Source organism: Microtus pennsylvanicus, chromosome 3 (genome assembly GCF_037038515.1).
Source record: "Microtus pennsylvanicus isolate mMicPen1 chromosome 3, mMicPen1.hap1, whole genome shotgun sequence".
In the NCBI taxonomy this organism is placed as follows: Eukaryota; Metazoa; Chordata; class Mammalia; order Rodentia; family Cricetidae; genus Microtus; species Microtus pennsylvanicus.
The window spans coordinates 36,068,154-36,091,582 of NC_134581.1; the positions used below are offsets into that span (position 1 = coordinate 36,068,154).

Genomic DNA, 23,429 nt, shown 5'->3' on the forward strand with positions numbered 1-23,429 from the left:
TGAAATAATCTCTTCAGGTTGATGATTTTATGGTCCCATTGTGGGAATGTATAAGCCCAGTATGGCTGTGGTTAATGTTACTGTCAACGTAACAAAATGTAGAGTTAACTGGAGGGAGATGGACCCACCTCTGGACATGTGTGCCTGCTAGGGATTATCCTAATTATGCTAATGAAGATAGGAAGAACCATCCACTGCGGGGCTGTATTCCCTGGATTGGGGTCCTGGATTGTCTGAATAGAAAAGGGGGGCTGAGCAGAAGTATGCATCCATTACTTTCTTCTCACTGGCAGCAATGTTGCCAACTTCTTCAGTCTCCTGTTGCTGTTGAAGGAGCTGTGGGTTGCATTCCTGCCGCTCTTCTCCCAGCTGCCTGGCTAGCTTATGCCCTGAAATAACAACACACAAACTGTATTCATTTAAACACTGCCTGGCCCATTTCTATTAATGTGTGTAGCACCGAGGTGCGCTTACCGGGAAGATTCTAGCCTACATCCATCCTGGGTCGGAGCTTCATCGCATCTGTCCAGGAGAGGGGAGCATGGCATCTGAGCTCACTTCCTCTTCCTCCCAGCATTCTGTTCTGTTTACTCCACCCACCTATGTTCTAACCTATCAGGGCCAAGCAGTTTCTTTATTAATTAACCAATGACTTTCCTCCATCATGTTGCCCTGACTCCCCCTGCTGTGATAGACTGTGTGTTGAACTACAAGCCAGAGTGAACCTTTTGTTCTGAGCTGCTTTAGTTGGAGTTTTAGTCATAGTAATAGGAAGAGAACTTTAAATTTCAAGGCATTTTAGGGAATTTTTTTTCTTGTTGTCCACTTGAATGGTGTAGATTATTTGATGAGTTCACAATTTGTTGTAGTTGTCTGACATGTAGAAGAGAATCATAACTTTTTGCTTTTTACTAGTTAAAATGGTTACAGAATAACAGAGTATTTTTTTTTCTTTTTTTCTTCTTGTTAGAGTCTCAAAATGTGGATTTTATTTGTAGTGTTCTTGTAGTGGCTGATCAGCTTCTCATAACTAGATTAAAGGAAGCCTGTGAAGGAGCATTGACTGAAAAACGTGAGTATCAGAATTAGAACTGCCGTGTCTTCAGAATAATGCAGTCTGCTTTATTGTGTTAGCTTTGTTTTCCATTATGGTGAAACATCATTGTTATGTGTGTCTGCTTTTCAAAAAACTCAAGATTGTTGGGCATGGTGGCACACCCCTTAATTTCCAGCACTTGGGAGGCAGAGGCAGGTGTGTCTTTGTGAGTTTGAAGTCATCCTGGTCTATATAGAGAGATCCAGGCCAGAGCTCTTGGTCTACATAGAGAGTTCCAGAGCTATATAGTGAGATTCCGCCTCAAAAACAAACAAAAAACAAATACTCAACTTAGAAAGTAAATATTAATTTTTATGTGTGGTTTGCCATTTGTGCTCCACTTCTTCAAACTGTAGAAGTGACTTAGCTATGCAGGCCATGTGTTTTTCATTTTTCCACCGTTTGGTTCTCACTGTGTTGAGCTCGGTGTTACTGATCCTTTCAGTGCCACAGTGGTCTTTAAATGCCCTTTCTCCTCTCCTGTCTTTATTTAGATAATTTTGTTTATTCTGATATGAAAGGCGTAGTTTTCATAACCTTACGTGCAAGTTTTGTGTTTCTGTTCATGGCTGCTTTGGGAAATATGGAAGAAGTTCTGTTATTTTTTTTTTTTTTTGATAGGAGCTTGCCTGACTTTCTTGTCTTTTTAAGTGTTGTGGACTGTCTTTCCCTTGATTAGCAATAGGAAAATAGCCCTGATTTTCTATCCATAATCAAGAAAAGACGCTACTGTAAAGGACTTACTGTGGCATAGTTGTGCAGTATATATCTAGATGTTTCCGTTAGCTCAGTGGTCCCTGCTGACCTCCTCGGATATTTTTTCCTAGTCTTTGCTGCACAGTTGCTTTAACTGGTGGATGAATTCCTAGCAGAAGGGCTCCATGGAAGTGTGTTCAGTCATTGCGCACATCATTTCCACATGAGCAGTTCACAGGGAGCTTTTGTGTGATCTGCTTTCATTTTCTGAGATGATTTCATCATTGGTTGCAGTTTTAGCTTAGGCAGAGGGAGACTGCGACTATTATTGACTATGATTTTAACTTTTGACAGTTTGGGGGAGGAACTAAAACGAAATGGGAGAAGACTGAAGACCGACTGTAGAAAGCAGCTTATTCTTCTCTTGACTGGACCTTAGTATAAGAAGAAGATGAGAGTTTTAGGTAGCTGTAGTTACAAGCAGATAGAATATTCTTAGAGGCTTTCTAGCAGAGTATTGTGTGCCATAGAACATCACGAAGCGTTAGGAATCCTGGGCTCTTGTGTAGTCTTATGCACTGGCATGGACAATAGTATAGATCAGTTAAGTTTTAGAATGTCTGCCAGTTTCTTCTAGTCATAATGCCTGTTTAGTTTCTAGTTGTCAGTTCTGAGACAAGATCTATGTATGTAGCCCAGACTGGTGAATGCATAGAAGCCCTCCTCGGCCTGAGTGCTGGATTACAGGGTGTGCACTGCCCTGCCCACCTGTCTTTTTAGTGTTATAGATGTTTGTGCTACATGAATGGAAAGGAGTGTTCGCTGGTGAAAGTGAAAAATATTCAAGGCTTTTGTGGGGAAGAATAGTAGTTCTTATGTATTTGCTTTCAGCTAACACTAATCCCCCTTCCGTATTTTGTTTTCTCTAAAATTTTTGTGTGTCCAAGCTTTTTTCCCTTTGAAACCAGTCGGTTAAACTTTAGCATACCGTAATAAAACTCATTTCTGTATTCATCTCAGCATTCATTTCTTTGTTTAGAGATCGTTTTCTTGTTTTAAATGTTTGAATTGTGTAACTTTAAAATGCAAGTATTTCACTTGTTAAAATAAATCCTTTTCATCTAATTTTGCAAATCTCTTTTCTCTGTAGTTACCCTTAAGAATGCTGCTATGCTGCTGGAGTTCGCAGCAATGTACAATGCTGAGCAGTTGAAACTGTCTTGTTTACAGTTCATAGGGCTGAATATGGCAGCCTTACTTGAAGCAAGGTTGGTTGGGTTTCTATGCTGTATGATTTTTGCACCCACAGATGTTTGTATATAAATAAAAGATGTACCTGGACTTTAAAATTGAATATATATTTACCAAGGTGGGAAAAATTTGACAAATGCTAAGGAACCATCACTTTCAGGATTAGAGGTACCATGGAAACTTCCAGTGTTTCTAACAATAATTTAAAAATTATTTTTTTATTGAGGCAGGTTTTGGCTATGTGGCCCGGGACAGTTTTATGCTCTCTACTCATTAGGATTCTGTATGTGTATCAGGCCTATTTACACTTGAATTTTTTTGTTTTTTTTTTTTAATGAAAAATTTTGCACCTAAGGAAGATAAAATATTACTTCTCACTGCTAAGCCAGTGGTCAGAAAAATGAGGCTACATTTGTGAGTGAAGATTTTTGGAATTGGAATCTTTGGTGTCAGTTTGCATTTTAAGATATTTAAGATAATTTATCTTCTCTTTGTTTTCTCTCAATAATAATAATAATAGTAGTAGCTAATACTACTTATTATAATAATTTTATATATATCACATATATATGTAGTTTTTTATTTTGTATGATAAGTTACAATAATTAATATTTAGTGTTTTATATATACTGGACATTTTTCTAAAAATGGCACATAGACTGATTAATTTTCACATACTTGTGAAATAGTTTTTCTTAATATCTTGTTTTCAAATGAGAAGACTTGGAGAACTTTTATCTTTTTTAATTTGGGTGGCAAGAGCTGAGAAAATCTTGGTCATTACAAATGGTAGCAAATGATATGGTGCATGCCCTTAATCTTAGCACTCTGAAGGCAGAGGCAAGTGGATCTCTGTGAGTTCAAGGTCAGCTTGGTCTACATAGCAAACTGTAGGCCAGACAGGGCTGTATAGTGAGATGTGTATCAAAGCAACAATGGTGAAATGAATAAACAAAGCAAAGCTAATGATAACAACTTACCCACCCACTTTGCAAATTCAACATGATTTTTAATTAACTTTTTTTTTTTTTTTTAAACACTGAAATAAAGTGCTGTTTTTCTCTTGAGATGAATCATGAATGGTCTTAATAATCGCCAGCTAGGACTGATTTAAAGACAATTCTGTTGCCATTTAAGCATTTTTTTGTGATTAAATTTTTAAAATTCAAATTAAATTAAAAAATATATCAGAAGCTGATTAGGTTTCTGGATTTAGTTTCATTTCTGACATTAGTGATTCTCTTGAGTAGGTTTATTTTTCTATATTGTCAAATTAATCTCATTCAGTTTGTCAGATAAGAGGCTACCAAAAAACAAAACAAATACCAATATTTTCAAAACTAATATCATGGAAAATGCTATATCACATGGTTTTCTGTTATCCTGAGACAGAAGTTTCCTCTGAGTCACTTTGGGATAGCACCTGCTGTGGTGATGTCTCTGAGTGATTGTGCATGAGTACACAAGCATAACTGTGTAGGTCAAGTTAACTGTTCTTAATCAGGTATGTGTTTGCTAAAAGTAAAAACAAAACGTACAGAAATACTAAGAAAAGGAGGACTGTAACAAAATTTACTTAGCATTGCAACCTAATGTAAGTAATTATCCTACAGGTGCTGAAACTTATGGTACAAATTTGCATATGAAAGTTGCTTTGTACTAGTTGTAGAAATAGCTTTAAAAACAACATAATGCATGTGTATGTATGCTTATTACTTTGTATATATAAAACAACTACGCACACACACACACACACACAAATGGATGTAAACCTTGTTTTAAATTTTCACTGATGCCTAAAATACCTTCTGGAACCTGTGAGACTTGAATTCATGTTGAATATAATTGAAGTAATCCAAACTTCATTTTATTCTGGAAGATGTTAAGACTCAGAAGCAAAGTGATAATGCGAGGATACCCCGGATACCTGGATGCCCTGGTGCTTAAGGCACTCTTTACACAGTTGGTCTTTACAGTTAGGGAAGAAGGTTGAGAAATGAGTATCTGGTATCATACTGCAGTTGAAAAGATTATATTTGTTCCCATTCCAAAGACTTGCTTTAGTTTTATCAAGATATTTATATAATATGTTTGCTAGTTACCTAAAATTTATAGCGTATAACTATACCTATTTCAAAAGGAATTCTTATAGCTAGTGTATGTAAACTTGAAAAAGAACTTTGTTATTTATTTGACAATTTGAAATAAACATACTTGGAAATTCTTAAGCTAGAATTTTACTTTCTGTTTTTCAGGTCTCTTGATGTGTTAAGTGAGGATGTTTTGAAGGATCTTTCCATATTTTACCGAAAAATGGTAATATTTTTGTTTTCTCAGTACAGATTTTGTAAGCTATGGAATTACCTTTAAAAACAGGGTATTAGACCAGACATGACAATGGAATAGTTTCATAGTAAATGCAAATACATTAACTTTTAGAAACTAGAACCTAGCATTTCTTTCAAGTCTCAGATAAGTGTGAAAATCAAAATTGAGGCATAATAAAATTAATCCATCTCTTATAATTTCTTTATAATAAACATCGCTGTTTCAAAGTTTTAGTTCGAAAGGCCAGAACAGGACAGAGCATGGAGTCACATGACTCCTGAGAGATGGATCAGCCTACACTGAAAGAAAGCAGAGCTGCCTTTCAGCCCCCACCACCAACAATTTTATGTCATATGCTTTTTATTGAATCTATTAAAAAATTTTCCCCATTGTATTTGAGTTGTTAGGCATCCTAGACTTTTTCTAGTTAATGTTACCACCTGACATTATAAGTGGTACATTTTATCAATTTTTATAAATCTTAACAAATTTTGTATTTAAAAAGTGTTATGTTTCATTCTGTAGATTCCAGCAATGGAGAGAAGAGTCATTACACCATACCAAGATGGACCAGATATTAGCTACATGCAAGTAGAGGATGGAGATGTCTTTTTCAAAGAAGAAATAAATATGGAACCAAATCACTCGTAAGCATTGTTCTCTTTTTTCTTTCCCTCTTTCTCTTCTTCCTTACCCTGTTTGAATTTGACATTTTATATTAATATTGGAATTATAAATTGAGAACTTCTGATATAGGAAGTAAGAATATGCAGTTTTATTTTGAGATAATACATTATACATGGTTGTTATTTTAAATCTAAACTGTTTAGTATGTAAGTATAAAAATACTGTAGCCTTCAGATAGGCATACAGGTTGGTGAAGTGATTTTGTCTTAATGCTCTCTTCCAAACCTCCTGGAGTTATGGAAAAGGCATGCTGCTGCACTAGAGTGGAAGAGCAGCAGAGGTGCCAGCAGTGGTCAGCAGGTGAGTAATGGCGGCACAATGCTTGAAATTGTTGTAGAAACGCTTGATGTTCATGGCAGCTGGGCTCATGAAGATGAGGACAAATGGGTCCCATCCCTTTCTGAACCCCGTTCAGCCAAGTTATTGTCTCTCCTCCATCTTGGTAGGAGACTACATGTTTGTACTCAGACTGAACTAGAGGGCATCCTGAGAGGAATGCAGCAGCCAGAGATGGGTGACATTTTCTCAGGAGTCCTCTGTAGACCCTGACTGCTTCAGTAGATGGTCACTACTCTAGCTTTTTGGCATTGTGAAAAAATCCCCGAGAAAAATCAGTGAAAGGTTAAAGGGTTTGCTCTGTCCTCCAGCTTCTGAGGATTTGTTCATGTCCAGCTGGCACCTTTGAGAGTATCACAACAGTGCCAGCTGGGATGGCAGAGCAAGGCTGCTTACCTCGTAAGGCCAAGGAGAGAGAGAAGGGACAGGACATAATACACTCTTCCAAGAAATGCTCAAGTGATCTTATTTATCCAGTTAGAACCTTACTTCTGAATAGATGTAAACTCATAAATTTATTAATCCTTTGATGAAATTGGACTCCTTATTATGAAAGTCTTTCCTGTGATCCTACTTTTGAGCCTTACTCCATCTGGGGCCACTGTGTCTATAGGAGGATATTTCATAATCAGACCCCAACAGTGATCCACAGAGATTGAGATTTGGAAGTCCATCAACAAGATGTGGTTCTAACAATTTTGACAACCTCTGCATAGAATAAATGCCTAATTAGTATTTTAGGCTAATACCTTATTAGTATTTTCGGCTCACATCATAGAATTACTTATTTCTGTGGGACAAATAACTTGGTAGGCGAAGTCTTTGGGTGTTGAAGTCATCTACGCTAGACAAACAGCTCTGTACTTCATGGAAAAATTCTTGAGTTCTAGAAGTATTCTTCTACTTTCTAAACTTTTTTCCTGATGTGGTATTATTTTGTACAGTAGAAGTTACACATATTGTCCTAAAATGTATAACACAATATTAAATTATAAAGTTCATTAACATTGAGTTAAATAACTCATTAACTGCCACAAAATGATATATTCACAGCTGACTTGCAGAACCGTAGTATATAATGAGATATCAAATATTTCATTAAAATAAGACAGTTGTTGCACTCATACATACCTACTTTCCCTTTCCTGATTTATAGTATTTAATTCAAACAATTAAACATTCACTCAATACTGTAGAGAAACTACCACAAAGGCTGCGGAGGTGTTTCCATGGGAAGGAACACTGCTGCACAAGCCTGAGGATCTGAGCTGGGACCTCAGCCCACCCTTAAAACCCAGGGCTGGCCATAGTCCTCATAGTCCAACAGCCCTGAGAGGTGAGACACAGGAGGTTCTCTGGGGCTTGCTGGCCAGACAGGATGTAGACTCAAGGCAGGGGGCCTAGGTGTTAGTGTGAAGTAATAAATACAAGCAAACATCGAGAGCTCCAGATTTAGTGAGAGATCTTGTCTTCAGGGAATATGGTAGACGGTGATGGAGTAGGACCCCTGATGCCTTCACATTGTACAAACAAGCATGCATCTCACAAACACATACACACACACACACACACACACACCAGCACAGAATGTTTTTAATTTGAAAATTATAGTTCATTGTTGAAGGAGCTGTGGACTGCGTTCCTGCCGCCCAGCTCCTGGCCGCCAGCTAACTTATGCCCTGAAATAACAACACACAAATTGTATTCCTTTAAACACTGCCTGGCCCATTATATCTAGCCTCTTCTGGCTAACTCTCATATCTTTCTTTAACCCATCTCTAATAATCTGTGTAACACCAGTCTTACTGGGAAAGATTCAGCATGTCTGACCTGGTGGCTTGCTTCATCGCATCTGCCCTAGAGAGCAGCGGCCTGGCATCTGTCTGAGGCGTCTGCCTCACTTCCTCTTCCTCCCAGCATTCTGTTCTGTTTACTCCACCCACCTAAAGGCTGGCCTATCAAATGGGCCAAGGCAGTTTCTTTATTAGCCAATGACCTTCCTCCATCAGTTCATGTAACTGTGTACAGTGCTGTTCCATTTATTTATTTATTTATTTATTTATTTATTTATTTATTTATTTATTTATTTATTTATTTATTTATTTATTTATTTATTTATTTATTTATTATGAATAGAAATCTCCTCTACCTGAGATTTCCTTCTTGTAGCCAGGATGCTGTTCAGTTCTCACTTCGTCTTGGTACAGATGTATGTCCTCAGTCTTGCCTTGGTGAAGCTGAGGGTTCCTTTGCCTTTTGAGTTTGTGTTTGACCAAACTCTTTTTGCCTTTGATTCTATGTTTGCATTTTCTTAGGGAAACAATGTTCAAGAAGGCAAAAACAAGAGCTAAAAAGAAGCCGCGGAAGCGTTCTGACAGTTCTGGAGGCTATAACCTTTCAGACATTATTCAGAGTCCACCATCAGCAGGTTAGTATGTTTGAGTATATTTCTGGTCAGTGTGTGGAGGTCAGAGACAACTGTTAGGAATGATTTCTGTCCTTCACCATTATGTGGGCTCCAGGGATCAAATGCAGGTCGTCATGATTCACCAATCACAAGAACCTTTACTTGCTGGTCCATCTGCAGCCTTAATTTAAAATTTTTTATTAGTTGCTGAAAATATAAAAGATATATGCAGGCACACACATGCAACATATGAACACCTTTACACTCTAGTTAGACTCGCTGTTAATTTATTGCCACATTTTCTTCCTTCTCTCCCCTCACCCTTTCCTTTCTGTGGTTCTGAGGACTGACCTTGGGCCTCATACATGCTAGGCAGTGTTCCTGCATTGCAGCTCTGTGTAGATTGCATCTTCTGTAAGAAGCACAGTTGCCTGTTGCCCACCGTTGTCCTCTAAACATTCCACACACAATGCATATGCTGACAGAGCTGTTTTTAGCCTATCCGCCTGGAATACTCTGTAGATATACTGTTTCTCATAAATATTACAGTAAAACTCTTAAAAACACTCTCCTCTAAAACCCCAATACCAGCATCAGATGGTTAACATAGTACTATAGCTTTAGCCAGTGCTAGCTTCTGCATCCAGAGTTCCATAGTTACTCAACAAACTGTTTTTAGAGTGTTGTTTCAGCCACTGTTTCTTGTTCTATCAAGGTTAACACTGCCTTTGCTTGTTAGTCTCTCTTAGCTAGAACAGTATCTTCCATGCTATTTGTTTTGTATTGTTTTCTCAGACATTGAGGCTAGTTGTTTTATATGTTGTCCCATATTCTAGATTTATCTTATCTATATTTAAACTATGCAAAATGTTAGTATGACCACAAGTAAGAAGACTCCAGTATGGCCTTTCAGGAGGTAGTGTGCCCACATATGGCAGCCAGACATGACCTGGCGTGTTTTCTGTCACAGCATTCACAGGCACTCTGCCCTGTGTATTGACTTGTGTTCCTTTTGGCTTAAATTTTACAAATGAAGTATTTGATATGTTTGTTACAATTGAAGGAAATAATGTTAAGAATGATGTGTTTAAGTAACACAGAAGATAGTTAATTGTTGCAAGGAGCCTGGCTGCTTCTTTGTCCCAGCCGCCCAGCTAGTTTAGCCCTGAAATGACTACATAAAAACTGTATTAATTACAATACTGCTTGGCCCGTTAGCTCTAGCTTTCTTATTGGCTAACTCCTACATCTTTATTTAACCCATTTCTATCAATCTGTATATCACCACGAGGTCGTGGCCTACCAGAAAAGTTTCAGCACGTCTACCTCCAGCCGTGGATCTAAGGCGTCTCTCTGACTCTGCTTTCTTCCTCCCAGAATTCAGTTCTGTCTTCTCTGCCTACCTAAATTCTTTCCTATCAGGCCAAGGCAGTTTCTTTACTCGTTAACCAATACAAGCAACACACAGAGTAGACTCCCCCATTACTTAATAGGAGAGATTATCTGCCTAGACTGATTTATGAAGCATTAAAGGTCAGAATCAGGAGATCTAGAAATGAGAAAGATACATTTAAGGGTCTTTCCAGGCATACTGTTCTGTGATTTTTGTATTCTTTGTTGCAGGCTTTACCTCTGGATAGGTGGTTGGACAGTTAGGAAACTGGGAATCTTTCAGTTACCTCATGACTTAAGGAAGAAGTAGATACTTGATTGGATTTAAATAGTATGATTCGATTGAGTATGTGTGTGTGTGTGTGTGTGTGTTTACGTGTGTGTTAGAGTCTTATTCTCATGGGCTAGGGAGTTGTTCTGTGGGTAAAAGCATTAGCTGTGAACGTGAGGACCTGAGTTATAATCCTCAGAACCCAAGTCAAAGCTGGATGCAGAGCAGGAACATAAGTAATCCCTTCTAGGAGATGGGAGACAGACAGAAATCATTGAATCACACAGGCTAGCTAGCTCAGCCTGGTAGACATGGCAGGAAAACAGCAAAGAAATCCTTCTTCAAATAATATACAAGGTAAGGACAGACACCAACAGTATCATCATACTCTGATCTTAACACATCTGCTATGATGTGTTCAGGAAATAATCTGGAAAGCCTGTGAAGATCTGCGATGATGACAGAAGGAACAGATAGTATTTGCTCGCTTGAGCCAAGTTCCATATACATTCTGATGTTGCATGATTTCTGCGGCCCAAGCAGATAATGGTGAAAGGGTGAAAGTGAATTGGGGACCAAAAGGAAGATTTGAGCACAAGGCACATGTCATCAGAAATGACTGTGGAGACCTAACATGGGTGCGGATCCTTAAAATTAGACAAGTGGTCCTGTTAAAGCTTTTTGCTTTGACCAAAAATATTTGCTTGCCATGTCTATCAGTTATTTGATTTTCTTGATTTTATGGGTTTGTAAAGCATACAATTTTAAGTGTAGTGTCTGAAATAAAAATTTAGTTAAAATACCTATGATAGTAGGAGCAAGGTTGAATGTCATTGCCAAACTTTGTAGTAATGAACAACAGAAGAGAACTACCATGTGTCTGGTGAGCTCCTTAATGGGACAGCACTTTTCTGAATGTGTAAGAGACAGCACACTTTATTTTTAATCAGTTGTTATAGCTTTTACAGCTCAGATAATGCCTGCATCTTCAAGTTTCTTTTAGCATGCTATATAGATTCTAATTAGTTTGAAATGTGTGAATTATCACCTGAAATCAAGCAGAAGTTTACTTTGTATTATGTCCGTGGTGAACCTGAACATAGGGATAACAGAGGCAATTTAAGTTCTTTCAGGGGGTAAGCTAATTAAAAATTTCAAACGACAGATTTTTGTTTTGTATAGAAAACAAACTGAGGAACCTTTCGTCAGGCTGCCAGTGGGATCAGTAGGAGCCTGTGTTCCTGGGCTGACTGTTGGCACAGTGGCTTTGATAGCTGAAAAGGGACAGCAGGGGTCAGGTTGCCGTGGAGTCAGTCATCTCTTCTCCCTTCTTACCTTTCTTGAGGAAGGAGGTTAAGTCTCTTCAAAGCAGATCCTGTGGAGTTCTATGTTGTTGAGATTTATTGATGAGTTCTTAGAGACAGGATGAGCCACAGTTGTGTCGCTGTCTCCTCCATGTTGATCTTCCACTTAATGTCTGTATCTCCTTAACATGAGCAGGTGCTGCTGGTGTAGTGACTGTCATTTCAGTGTTACTGTGGTCTGGGGCTATAAGCTTCTTGCTTTCAGTTTGGCTCACCGAGTGAAATGCATATATGCTTAATATGTCTGCTTAACATTTATTTACTTTATTTTATTTTATATTTTAGGATTATTAAAGTCTGGGAAGACCAATTCTGTGGAGTCTCTTCCAGAACTGTTGACCTCAGACTCTGAAGGAAGCTATGCAGGAGTGGGTAGTCCCAGAGATTTACAGTCACCTGATTTTACAGCAGGGTTCCATTCGGATAAGGTCGAGGTTGGTATGATAAAGCATTGTTTCCTTAACACCATGTTGGATGTGCCTACATTTTACCTTCGTTTTCATTATATTCTCTCAAATTTTCTCATACTTCCCTGGTGTTAACAAAAAACTAAAACTAATATGTATAATGTATGTTTTTTTATAAGTTATATGATTATTCTAATTGTAGAAATTTTAGTACAGTTTTGAATCCTTTATGATTCTAATCTTTTTGCATATAAAATATAATGATGCTGTACATATTGATATAACGTTGAATGTTGAATATAATTCTGAAAGGTATATTTGTAGCTAAATCCCAGAAACATTTTAGGAAGTGGCTGTTAAAATAAAATTTATAAGAGAAAAATAATTTTGATAGTAAGCTTGGTTTCAAATTTTGTCATTTTCTCCTGTTCCTCTGGGCTGCTGGCTGAATGATTTCTCAACTGCAGCAGTCCTTCTTAGCTCTGAGGAGGCTTTCTCAGGACACCTTTATGTGCCACAGTTTTCTTTCCAGGAAGGAAAACAGTTACATTTTTAGAAATAGAATCATTTTTGTGCAACCTTTGCCATATCCATAAAACATATTGGAACATCTAGGAGTTTCTGAGACTATGAATTTGTTCTTCTTACAAAGTGTTCAGGTTTAACGTAGAACTTTGAAGGAAATTGTTCTCATAAGGTTAATCCGCAGGACAGTGAGTGTAAGGAAGTTGAACCTTCTGCACTAGCTGTGACTTCAAGACTCCTTTGAAGTGTCAATATTATTTTATTGTAGTATTTATTACTTAAAATACTACATCCTAGAGTGGATTATAAAACATTTGTACCAAATTTTCATGTCTAAAGTGGATTTTATTTCTAAAATAGAAATTTTAATATTACTGCTTCATATCATATATATATACTGCTTGTATTTTTGTTTGTTTGCTATTTGAGTAGACGTTTAAGGTGTGGACTTACTTTCCTGTGTGCCGTGCAGTTTGTAGTAAGTGATGAGGGTGAACTGGCTAAGTGCTGGGCCTGGAAACACAACTGGCAAATGTTAGCTGATTGGGTGTCACTGACTAGACACGCTAAGCTACTAAGTTAGACGCTTGCCATTACAACTTAGGCTCTCCTTTTTTTCATAGGGGAAAGCTAAACCGTACATGAATGGTACACCTCCTACATGTGCTAGGGAAGATTTCAAACCATGGGAAAAATCACCAACATCTAAATCTGCTCCCCAGTTCATTCCCAGTAACAAAGTCGACACTGCAGGCTCTTCCAGTTGGGTTGCTGGCTCTTGCAGGTAGGATTTTCTTTTTTCTTATTTATTTATTTTAATTTTTTTTTCATATGATATATTCTGCTCATTGTTTCTCCTCCCAGATTCTCACCCACATCACTACCCATCCAACTCCATGCGTATGTTCTTTCTTTCTTTAGAAAACAAATAGGCAACAAACAAAAATTCAACAAAATTAAACAAAAAAGAAAAACCACAGGAAATGCACATAACAGATACATACAAAATCCAAAAGCCATAAAAACACAAAATCATAAACTATAATAATACAAGTAAAAGTTCAGAAATATTAAAAAAAGATGCCCAAACAAAGCAATATGAGACAAAACATCTACAAAGTGCTATTGGGTTCATTTGTGTTGGTCATGTACTGCTGGTTTTGGGGTCTGTGCTTAAGAGTGATTTGTTTCCCTAGTGAGACTCCATTGGAGAAAACTAGTTTTTGCTTAGCAAGCAGTTGTCAGTTGGAGATACTTTCTGAGTTAAGCACAGGAGATCATGCCTATGTTCCTCTCTCACTGCTGGGACGCTCTCGGGCTTAGACCTGTGGAGGTCCTGTGCGTAATGCCATAGTCCCTGTGAGTTCATCTGTGCAGCAATTCTGTTATGTCTGGAAGATGCTGTTTCCTTGGTCTTCTCCATCCCCCCTGACTCATAAAAGATCTCTACCTCCTCTTTCACATGGTTCCTGTAGACCTGCAGGGCAGGGGGAAGCTTGTTTAGGGCATGCCATTTAAGAGTAGGTGTTTCCAAGTCTCCTCTCTGCACACGGTCCAGTCGTAGGTCTCTGTCTGTTTCCATCTGCTGCAGGAGGAAGCTTCTCTGTTGATGGCTGACACTCATGTGTAAGTATAGCAGAATGCCGTAAGGAGTCATTTTATCGTTCATTTAGCAGGACAGTAGCTTGGCTCTTCCCTAGGCCTGTGGCCTATCAAGTCTTATGTTTTTAGCTACCTAAGCAGTGTCACGTATGTTCCATCTCATGGAGAGGGTCTGGAGTGCAGTCAGATAGTTGTGGAGGACAGGAGAGGGGAAGATCGCCTACCCGAGTCGCAGCCTGGTGTTTTCATCCTGCTCCTCTAAAAGATTGCTGTATATTTTCAGCCAAGGGAATGTATTCAATGAAGAGTATTCATTTATACAGAGAAAATCATCTACAACTTAAAAGTTGCTTACCAGCCTTCCCTCTTCCAGGTATAATTTATTATAATATCTTCAGTGATACCTAGAACCATCTTTTAATTATTTTGATAAACATTTAAAAACTAGCTGGTATAAAGTCAACAGTGAGACTGACTCTGTTTCAGCACCATGCACATTCACAAAGTCCTTAGCAGTTGTAGTATTCTCAATATTTGTGTACACCAGCATTTTACATCAGTGTGAAGTATTGCCTAGTGAGAATTATAGTAGACTTTGTTTTAAAACATTTTTACTACTGATATTTTATAATTTAATTTATATTGTTATTATTTTGAGAATTTCAGACACCAGTACTGGATTAGCGTATTTTCACTGCTCTTCAACAACTCCTCCTGCCTTTCATGTTCAAGCTCATGATCTCTAGCTTTGTAATTATTATTGCTTCATATGTATGTATGTATTTATGTACGTACATTTACACACTAACTACTGAGTTCATTTAGTTTTCCTCATATGTACATGTAATTAGAGCTTGGGATTGGATAGCCTATCAGGGAGCTTGTCCCTAGAGGAAACTGATTCCCTTGCTCTCAGCAGCCATCGATTGCCTGTAGCTTTTCATATGTAGGAGGAGCCTTCTGAAAGTTCCTCTGCCCGTGTTGGCTTGTGTCCTGGTAGTGTCATTATGTAGGCCTTGCATAGACAACCTTATTGCTAAGATGCTATGGGTACAGCTTTCCTGCCATGACTTAAAACATCTAGCAGCAGAATTTCTTAGTGAAAATAAATAAATGATACATGAGTCTTGAATATATAATATGGATTATTCTTAGCTATATCATAGATTTCACTTGTATCAAAAACTACTTTTGGAGATTGTAGAATTTTTTTCCCCTAACAGTGCAACTCCTCTAGCCCCAGGACCTCTTTTTTTTCCTTACAGTGCAGCTGCCCGCCCTCCAGTGGGAGGGAGTTCTTTAGTATTGTTGATCACTGCCATATTTTCTGAAAAGTGCCTGTTTTTGTTAATAATAGATGGTAGTATTTCATTTGTTTTTGAAAATGAAATGATTTTTCAGCTTCATTTATCTTTAAGGATAAGATTTTAATTAGAATTTAGTGAGTTCTTTTGCCTAATTTAGATGACGTAGGACTCCTTTTGTTTGGCTTTTGTTTTATTAGAATAATTTTAGGTTATTGCTCAACTTGAAGACTTTAGAGTAATCATATACACATCTATGAGAGTAGCTGCCATTCAGAATACCTTTTTTGAGGTTGGTTGAAGCTAACAAAATTATTACTTAGACTACAAATTAATTATCATCAGTCTTACATATAATTTACAGGTACGGTTAAATTTGGTGTTGGGCATTATAAGTAATGAATGCTTTTTTATCTATCTGTTTGTCTGTCTGTTTATTTATTTTTGTTTTTTAGCCCTGTGAGTCCTCCTGTTGTGGATTTCAGAACCATCATGGAAACAGAAGAAAGTAGACAAAAATATGGCGCAGCACCAAAGTCAAACTTAGGGTTGGTTAAAAAATATTAAGACACACACAAAAAAAATATTAAGACAAAAGTCTGTGTTGTATTCTGTCCTACAGAATTGGGATGACACTGGGTCTTTACTCTTATTTTTATACAATTGATATAATGATTATAAAGGTACCTATCTCAGTGCTATTTGCCAGCTGAGTTGGCCTGATGCACTAATACAGTGGAGTGGGGAGTTGTGTGCTAGAAGGCTCGTAGGCAGTTGTTGCTGAAGTGATCACAAAGTCTCATTTCTGCAGAAATGCACAAGTCCGGTGCGGGGTCTTGTGAAAAATATGGTGTTCTGGGGGCTCATGTTTAACCATTATGTGATCATCAGCAGTATAAACTGAAGCAATTGAAAATTAATAGAAAACATGTTACGATGATCTCCATTAAGCAGACGTTAATGCTAAGGGGTTTGATTTTTGTTTCAAGTACAATGATTTCTTAGGAAACTGAGATTTCTTAGGAGCAGTGAAGCCAGTAGAAATAATTGGTTTACTCTAATTTAATTTTTAGAAAAATTATTTCTCATGGAGTCAAACTTTCTCAGAGGCAACGGAAAATGATTGCATTGACCACCAAAGAAAATAGTTCAGGAACAAACAGCATGGAACCAGTTCTGACAGCTCCTTCAAAGTCCCCCAAGCCTGCCAATGCATGGTATGCTCTTATTGTTAAAGTTCAGACATCTTCCCTTGGCTTTTGAGTTCCCCTGCATGTGTTTCTAAAGTCCTAAATATTTCATTTCCCTTGTTGGTTTTTTTTTTTTTTTTTTTTTTTTGGTTTTTCGAGATAGGGTTTCTCTGTGGTTTTGGAGCCTGTCCTGGAACTAGCTCTTGTAGACCAGGCTGGTCTCGAACTCACAGAGATCCGCCTGCCTCTGCCTCCCGAGTGCTGGGATTAAAGGCGTGCGCCACCACCGCCCGGCTTCCCTTGTTGTTTTTTAACTTAAGTGTTGGAACTTGTACAGTACAGACTTCTAAAAGATGTTTTACTATAATTTTAGATGTATTGACAGACATCATGGTTTCAAAACTGTGGATTTATGTTTTACTTTTGGATGTCATTCTTGCCATTCTGTAGTTTCTGTTGAAGAGAGATTTAGTGTTTCAATTTAAGGAACAAATACACTAAAACTTCACAACAGCAAACTTGAGTTTTAATAATATGGTCCTTTGGTCCTTCTGTGTACATTCCTGGTTGTTTCCCATGGTACATCAGTTGTTCGAGCAGTGCTGTTGACTTTGTGTTGCATCTTGGGAGTTTGCACTATCACAATCTTCCCATGGTGGTCACATTGCTAGCAACCATTTCCAAAGATGAGTTGTATAAAATGTTATCTTTGCCTCTTTTCTAGTTTCCCTTTTTGGAAGCTCGTATCATAATGCTTGGGACCCAGTTTAAGAGAGAAAGGTACATGGGTAGAGGGCAGGGTAGGATAGGGACAGGAGAATTCTGTCAGTGTTCATGACTGTCACTCTATTCCTGAAGTTTTGTTGTTGTTTTCTACCACTGAAAATAGAAATTATTTTGAAGAGAATAGCAAAAAATTGATTTTGCTCTGAGTCTGCCTTCCAGAGGAGCAGTAGGTGTGAATCAGGGCCAGTGAGGAGGGAAGCAAAGGCACAGGAACTATGAAAACCAGCTAAGAGCTGTTGGAGATTTGATGTGGTCCTGTTGCAGCACTTGGGGTTTCTCCAAACACAGACAAAACCGGGTTTTAAAACTGCTGTCAGGATTCTAGATGTTACTGTATCTGAGAGAGGTTGATAAATACTTGAGGATACTTTGAGCCTCATAATATGGATTTCGCAGTGACATCAGTTAGCTTATTTTAAAAGCCAGCAGCAAACAAGGACAGGGAGTTTTAGAATCTTTCCTGGCAACAGCTTTCTTGGCACCTAATGTTCTGTGGTCTGTCTCATTTGCTGTGGTAGTTTTTGGCCTTTATATAGTACTCCCGATTCAGATCCTGCGATCAGTCCTTTCAGTGTGTAAATGATTTTCCCGTTTGCTGTGTGTGAAGCAGATATCCACGTATACACTGTATATACACTGCAAGAATGTCCAAATTGTCAGTAGTGCAGTAACTAAAACCTGATACAGCTTTGTCATCTCTCATTGATGCTTGGCTAGACATTTTTAAAAAGTACAGTGCTGCAGAGTAATGAAAGGGAGGGAGTGTGACTAAATATAGACATGTAGCAATATATTGATAGGGGAAGGCAAAAAGCCATACTGTATGATTCATTCATAAAAAGTTAAAAATAGTGTTTGATTAGCACTGCTGTTTGCTTCAGAGGTCTCTGTTATGGTTCAATTTTATGTCTTGTATTAGTATGTTGATTCTTTTGCTTTTCTGCTCCAGTTGGATATACTTTGTGCCTACGTGTATAGTTGTATGATTCCTTACAGTCTCCCCTTTGGGATCCCACATATGTTGATGATCTTTGGTGTCTTTCCCTTATTTCCAAAGTCTTAGTTTTGTAATGGCCAACTTCTGCTTCTACTGACAAGGTTCTGCATATTTAGGTGCTAGAATTCTCGAAGCTGAAGGCGGTGACCACTGGTGCTCAGTTCTCAACATTTGGTATAGGTTTTCACATGCTTTACCATTTTAAGTTTAAACTTTACGCACAGCACACAGCTTATTACTCCTGTTTTCCATTTTCCTTGTGATTTCAAGTCAACTTTTCCTTGTACTACGGTAGGTGACATCTGGCACCCCAGCCACACCAGAAGGTCTCGTCCGATGGGTGTCTCCGGAAGATAGGAGTTTGTGAGGCTCTTTCTGTCCGACCAACTCAGTTTCTGTTTTCCTCCACACAGACCAGTTGTCCCTGTAGCTGTCGACTGCTGCAGTCATGCCGACCTCAGGCTGCTGTGTATTTATGTCTTGTTCTGATAATTATGCTTAGGGAAAGCGATGAGGTATTTGAAACCTCAGATTTTGATGTTTAAATTTAGTCAACTCTTCCCCCGTGATCATTGGCAGCATGAGCTGAATGCCATGCGCATGGCACTATCTTTTTAATGCAAAGGAAATGGAATATTGCTTATTAAGGAGAGTTCAAGGAATATGAGGAAAAAATGCCATTAAATTTGGCAGAAATATATGGATATTTTATTGAAAAATAACTGTGTCATGATTAAATATAACTGATACTTATTACAAAGTCTTTATGAGAACACAACTGAAAAACTTAAGTACAAACAAATGAGTGATTAATTTTATATATCTTAAGATATCAAGACAATTTATATAACTGACAACATACAGATTATTTTGACTTCTAAGCAGAAGTAGTATCTAAATTTATTCATGATTGAAAATAAATGATTTATGTTTAATATTCTTTTATAACTTTAGACTCGACTATATTTCTTCTTAAGACTTTTTTCCCTCCGTGGTGCTAGAGATTGAACCTAGGCCTTAGGTGTGCAAGGCAAGTGCTCTGCCGCTGAGCTGTACTGCAGCACTGCCTAGGAACTTTCAAAGGCTGTGTTTATGGGAAGTTCTTAGGATATATTATACACTGCTTTTATTTCTACTCATTAAACACTAAACTGAAACAACTTTTAAAATGTATATGCAAGTATGTATGTGTAGATATCTATTTAGAATAATATACATAATATATTATTAACAGCCTTGACATTATATGCATTTTATCTTAAGTTATTGGCATAGATCAGAAAGTATTTGTTAGAAATTTAAAGAATACATTTATATAAAATAATTAGTTAATGATTAGTGTTTAGGAACATTGAGGCATGTTTAGTATAAATTGAAATAAATATTGTGATTTTTCTTTCTTGAATTAGTATATGTCTGTAAAGCTTAAATTGAGCTTAAGACAAAAATAAACTTTTTGCTTTTGATATATATTTTAATTGTTAATTATGTACAAAATACATAAAGTACAGTTAATCACATTATCCAATATAATACATAATTTCATTTTTGAGTGAGACACGTGAGCTGTGAGAACACATATGTGATGTCTGGTGACTACTGCTGAGACAGCATCCCTTGTACATGCTAGCTGAAAAATAATTGACAGAGTTTAAATTTTATTCTTGTTTAGAAAAGTAGAAAATAAATCTAAACTTAGCATTTTAATCTGCCTTGTAGGTGAGCTTTATAGAATGAATGTAGGATGGTAGTATATTTTTTAGCTACTTGCATTTCCGTAGATTCACCTAATAAGGTTTGACTTTTGTAGGTATTTTTATATTTGTCTTTTAGATTAATGTAAAATGTTCAGTTAACTAAAGCACAAATGAGCCTGCTAAATCTTAACACTGTGGTTGGGGCAGTGTTCACAATGCATGAAGTCATTCTCCATGTTCCCAGGATATAGTTGTGCCCTTGCTACCTACAGTTAGGTGTGGCCATGGAGAACGCTAGCTAGAATGGGGTTTTGCCTTTGAACGAGGTTCTAGCCAGTTGAATTGTAAAACTGCTGTGAAACTTTGAGTGCGTGTGGGATCTGGGCACTTCTCGTTTTCAAATGTTTTACTTGGAGGAATATGTTTTTCACTATCATCTTGTGGAAAATATATAGTCTGTGTGGCCTGGCGTGATGTCTAAATGTAAATTCTTTTGAGCTAGCTTATATAAAATAATTGCAGTTATTTAGCCTTTCTGACCTGAAAATTATTATTCATTAATGTTGCTGGGCCTAAGGAACAAAATCCTGACTAATTTTTTTTTATGGATATAAATTTCTGCAAATATTTCTCCATAAATTTTCTGTGGCTTTTAGAATGGATAATAACCAACGCCCGAGTTCGGAAAGTAAAATTGTGGGAAACAAGACACTGTTTTAAATCTGGGCATAACCAGTGGAAAGGGCCGGGCTTGCTTAGACCGCCGCTTAGCTGCTTTATAGGTGGTTACTGTGCATGGCTAATGAGAGCGCGAGTTTGAGATATTCTGTAACTGCTCTTATTTAGTAGTTTTATTACCCTAAGCAGGGAACTGTTTTTGTCTGGAAAGAACTTGGCAGGGTGTGTGCTGTTTACTACATGTGGGAATTCCTAGACTCGTGAGTGAATCTGACAGCTTGTGCTGTGCTAGCAGGAGTTACCAGCTCCTATATTTACAAGCGAGCTGGTTGTCAGGATCTTCAATAGTGTTCCCAGTCCCTCATGTCTCTGACCTTTGTGCCATCCCTACCTTCAGATGTGTATGGATTAGGGCCAAGGCTGCAAAGGAAATGAAGGTGGTTTTTCTAAATGGACTTTGGATTTTTGTATTGTGTATGTATGTGTGTGTGTGTTGTGGACAAATTATTTATGATAAAGCCAAATCCAGATTAATTTTTTTTGAAAAAGTTTTTTTTTTAACCCAAATACTTTATTAGTTCATGGTTCCAATACAGATTTGTAAAGAAGTTTTTTTTTGTCTCCTACTGCTTGAGATTTTACTTAAAGTAAGTGACTTTAACTATGGACACAGCATTTGCTGGTGAAAGGGTATGTTGCTGGAAGTGAGTGTGGGTCTAACTGTAGCATGATTAATAAGAACCCAAAGAACAGATGTTGGGGTTCAACCTGAAGGCCAGAAAAGCAAAACAGCCAGCCACTGGCTCTTACCTCTGCCTTAGTCTGAAATGGCGATCCTGCCTCCAGGAATCTCAGAATGAGACTGTGCGTGAGAGCTGTTTTTCCCGTTTTATATTCCTCTCTAGGGCTGGAGTTAAAGGCGTGCACCACTACCACCTGGTTTCTGTGTCAAACTAGTGTGACTATTGGGATTAAAGGTGTGTGTCACCACCGCCTGTTTGTACAAGTAATCAGTGGGGCTGTTTTATTTTCTGCTCTTTTGTCAGGTTTTATTAAAATACAAATGAAATACCACTACATCTAATCTAGACTCGTTACTGAGTTCTCTTAGGTCTGTTTCTTCCTCTTCTACTCCACCAACATGAGAAGTGTCTGTCAGCATTGAAATGGGGGACCATTAAGTTCTCAAACTTTTTCCAAAATTATTTACTTTGTCTTTTACATGTTTATATGAATTTTGTCAAAAATAAATATAAACAGATAAAGAAAAGACTTATGACCTTTTTTTTACTCATTATCTTAAATCTGTAGATCAATTTGAGGATTGACAATTTAGTATGCTCCGAATTGTGAGCATAGCAATCTTAGTTTTTTTCCCAGCAGTTTTTATAATGTACAAATCATATACATATATATATATATATACATGTATATACATACATACATGTACACACATACATATATACACACACCTAAGGATTTTGTTTGTGAAGCTTCTCTTGACTGGATCATAGGATTTTTTCGTGGGATTTCCTCATCCTGTCATCTTAGTATGATGAATTATATACATTGGTTGACTTTTGGTGGGTGTTTTTATTGTTTCTGAAATAAAGCCCTCTTCTTAATTATATATTATTGTTTTTGTAAGTTACTGGACATTACTGTTATCTTAGAATATTCTCACTAGACTCCTCTTTATAATCGTTGTTCCCTTCTCCTCTCAGAGTCAATGACTGGTAATTTTCTTTGTTGCTGGTAGTTTAGTTTTATTAATCTATAACATAATGTAATTAGAATATGTGTATTTGGTATATAATCTGTAATTTCAGTAGAATTGAAACAGGTGCATTTTATGGTTTCTTCCACTTAGCCTGTTCTTCAGATTTATCTCTGTTGAACATATGAGCCTTTAATCTTTGGTAATGTTTTTTTTTTTTTTTTTACTATATTTGACCATATCCTGTAAAAAATCATACTTTTCTCCTTCGGGTTGTTTGCAGTAGTTTCTTGTTACCTTTGTAATTCCTGTGGTGCATCGTATCATCTATTGCTCCTCTATCTAACACAGTTAAGGCCTGTTCATGGCTTCAAAATTTTTTTGGAGATATAGGCTAGATTGACATTTTTGTTATTCTTGGTGTGTTAACGATTTCTTTCTACTTTGGACTCCCATTGTTTTTGACACAAGCTAGCCATGTTCATATTGTGATGTATTTCTGTGTCTGCATTCAGGGCACTCCCATGGCCACCACCACCAAACACATCCACACACCCCTTTCCCAGTTTAGGTGTCAAACTCAGGAGCTCTTGCCTGCTAGGTTAAGTGTGCTGGGCCCCAACTTTTCCTTTTATCTTTAATTTAAAGCAATTTTTAGTTTGCCTAAGGGTGATTTTTTTTGTTTTTTTGCATTTGTC

General features: G+C 37.4%; 1 protein-coding gene across 2 annotated transcripts in view; it reads left to right on the forward strand.

Annotated features, from left to right (window-relative positions):
• Ibtk (inhibitor of Bruton tyrosine kinase) overlaps positions 1 to 23,429 on the forward strand; it is a 67,694-nt gene that overhangs the window by 31,743 nt on the left and 12,522 nt on the right. For both annotated transcript variants that reach the window (XM_075965093.1, XM_075965094.1), the window contains exons 17-25: positions 971 to 1,072; positions 2,943 to 3,060; positions 5,299 to 5,359; positions 5,897 to 6,018; positions 8,710 to 8,822; positions 12,114 to 12,262; positions 13,384 to 13,544; positions 16,122 to 16,214; positions 16,740 to 16,883. In XM_075965093.1, coding sequence (XP_075821208.1) covers positions 971 to 1,072; positions 2,943 to 3,060; positions 5,299 to 5,359; positions 5,897 to 6,018; positions 8,710 to 8,822; positions 12,114 to 12,262; positions 13,384 to 13,544; positions 16,122 to 16,214; positions 16,740 to 16,883 — 1,063 coding nt within the window. The remainder of the gene's footprint in view (positions 1 to 970; positions 1,073 to 2,942; positions 3,061 to 5,298; positions 5,360 to 5,896; positions 6,019 to 8,709; positions 8,823 to 12,113; positions 12,263 to 13,383; positions 13,545 to 16,121; positions 16,215 to 16,739; positions 16,884 to 23,429) is intronic.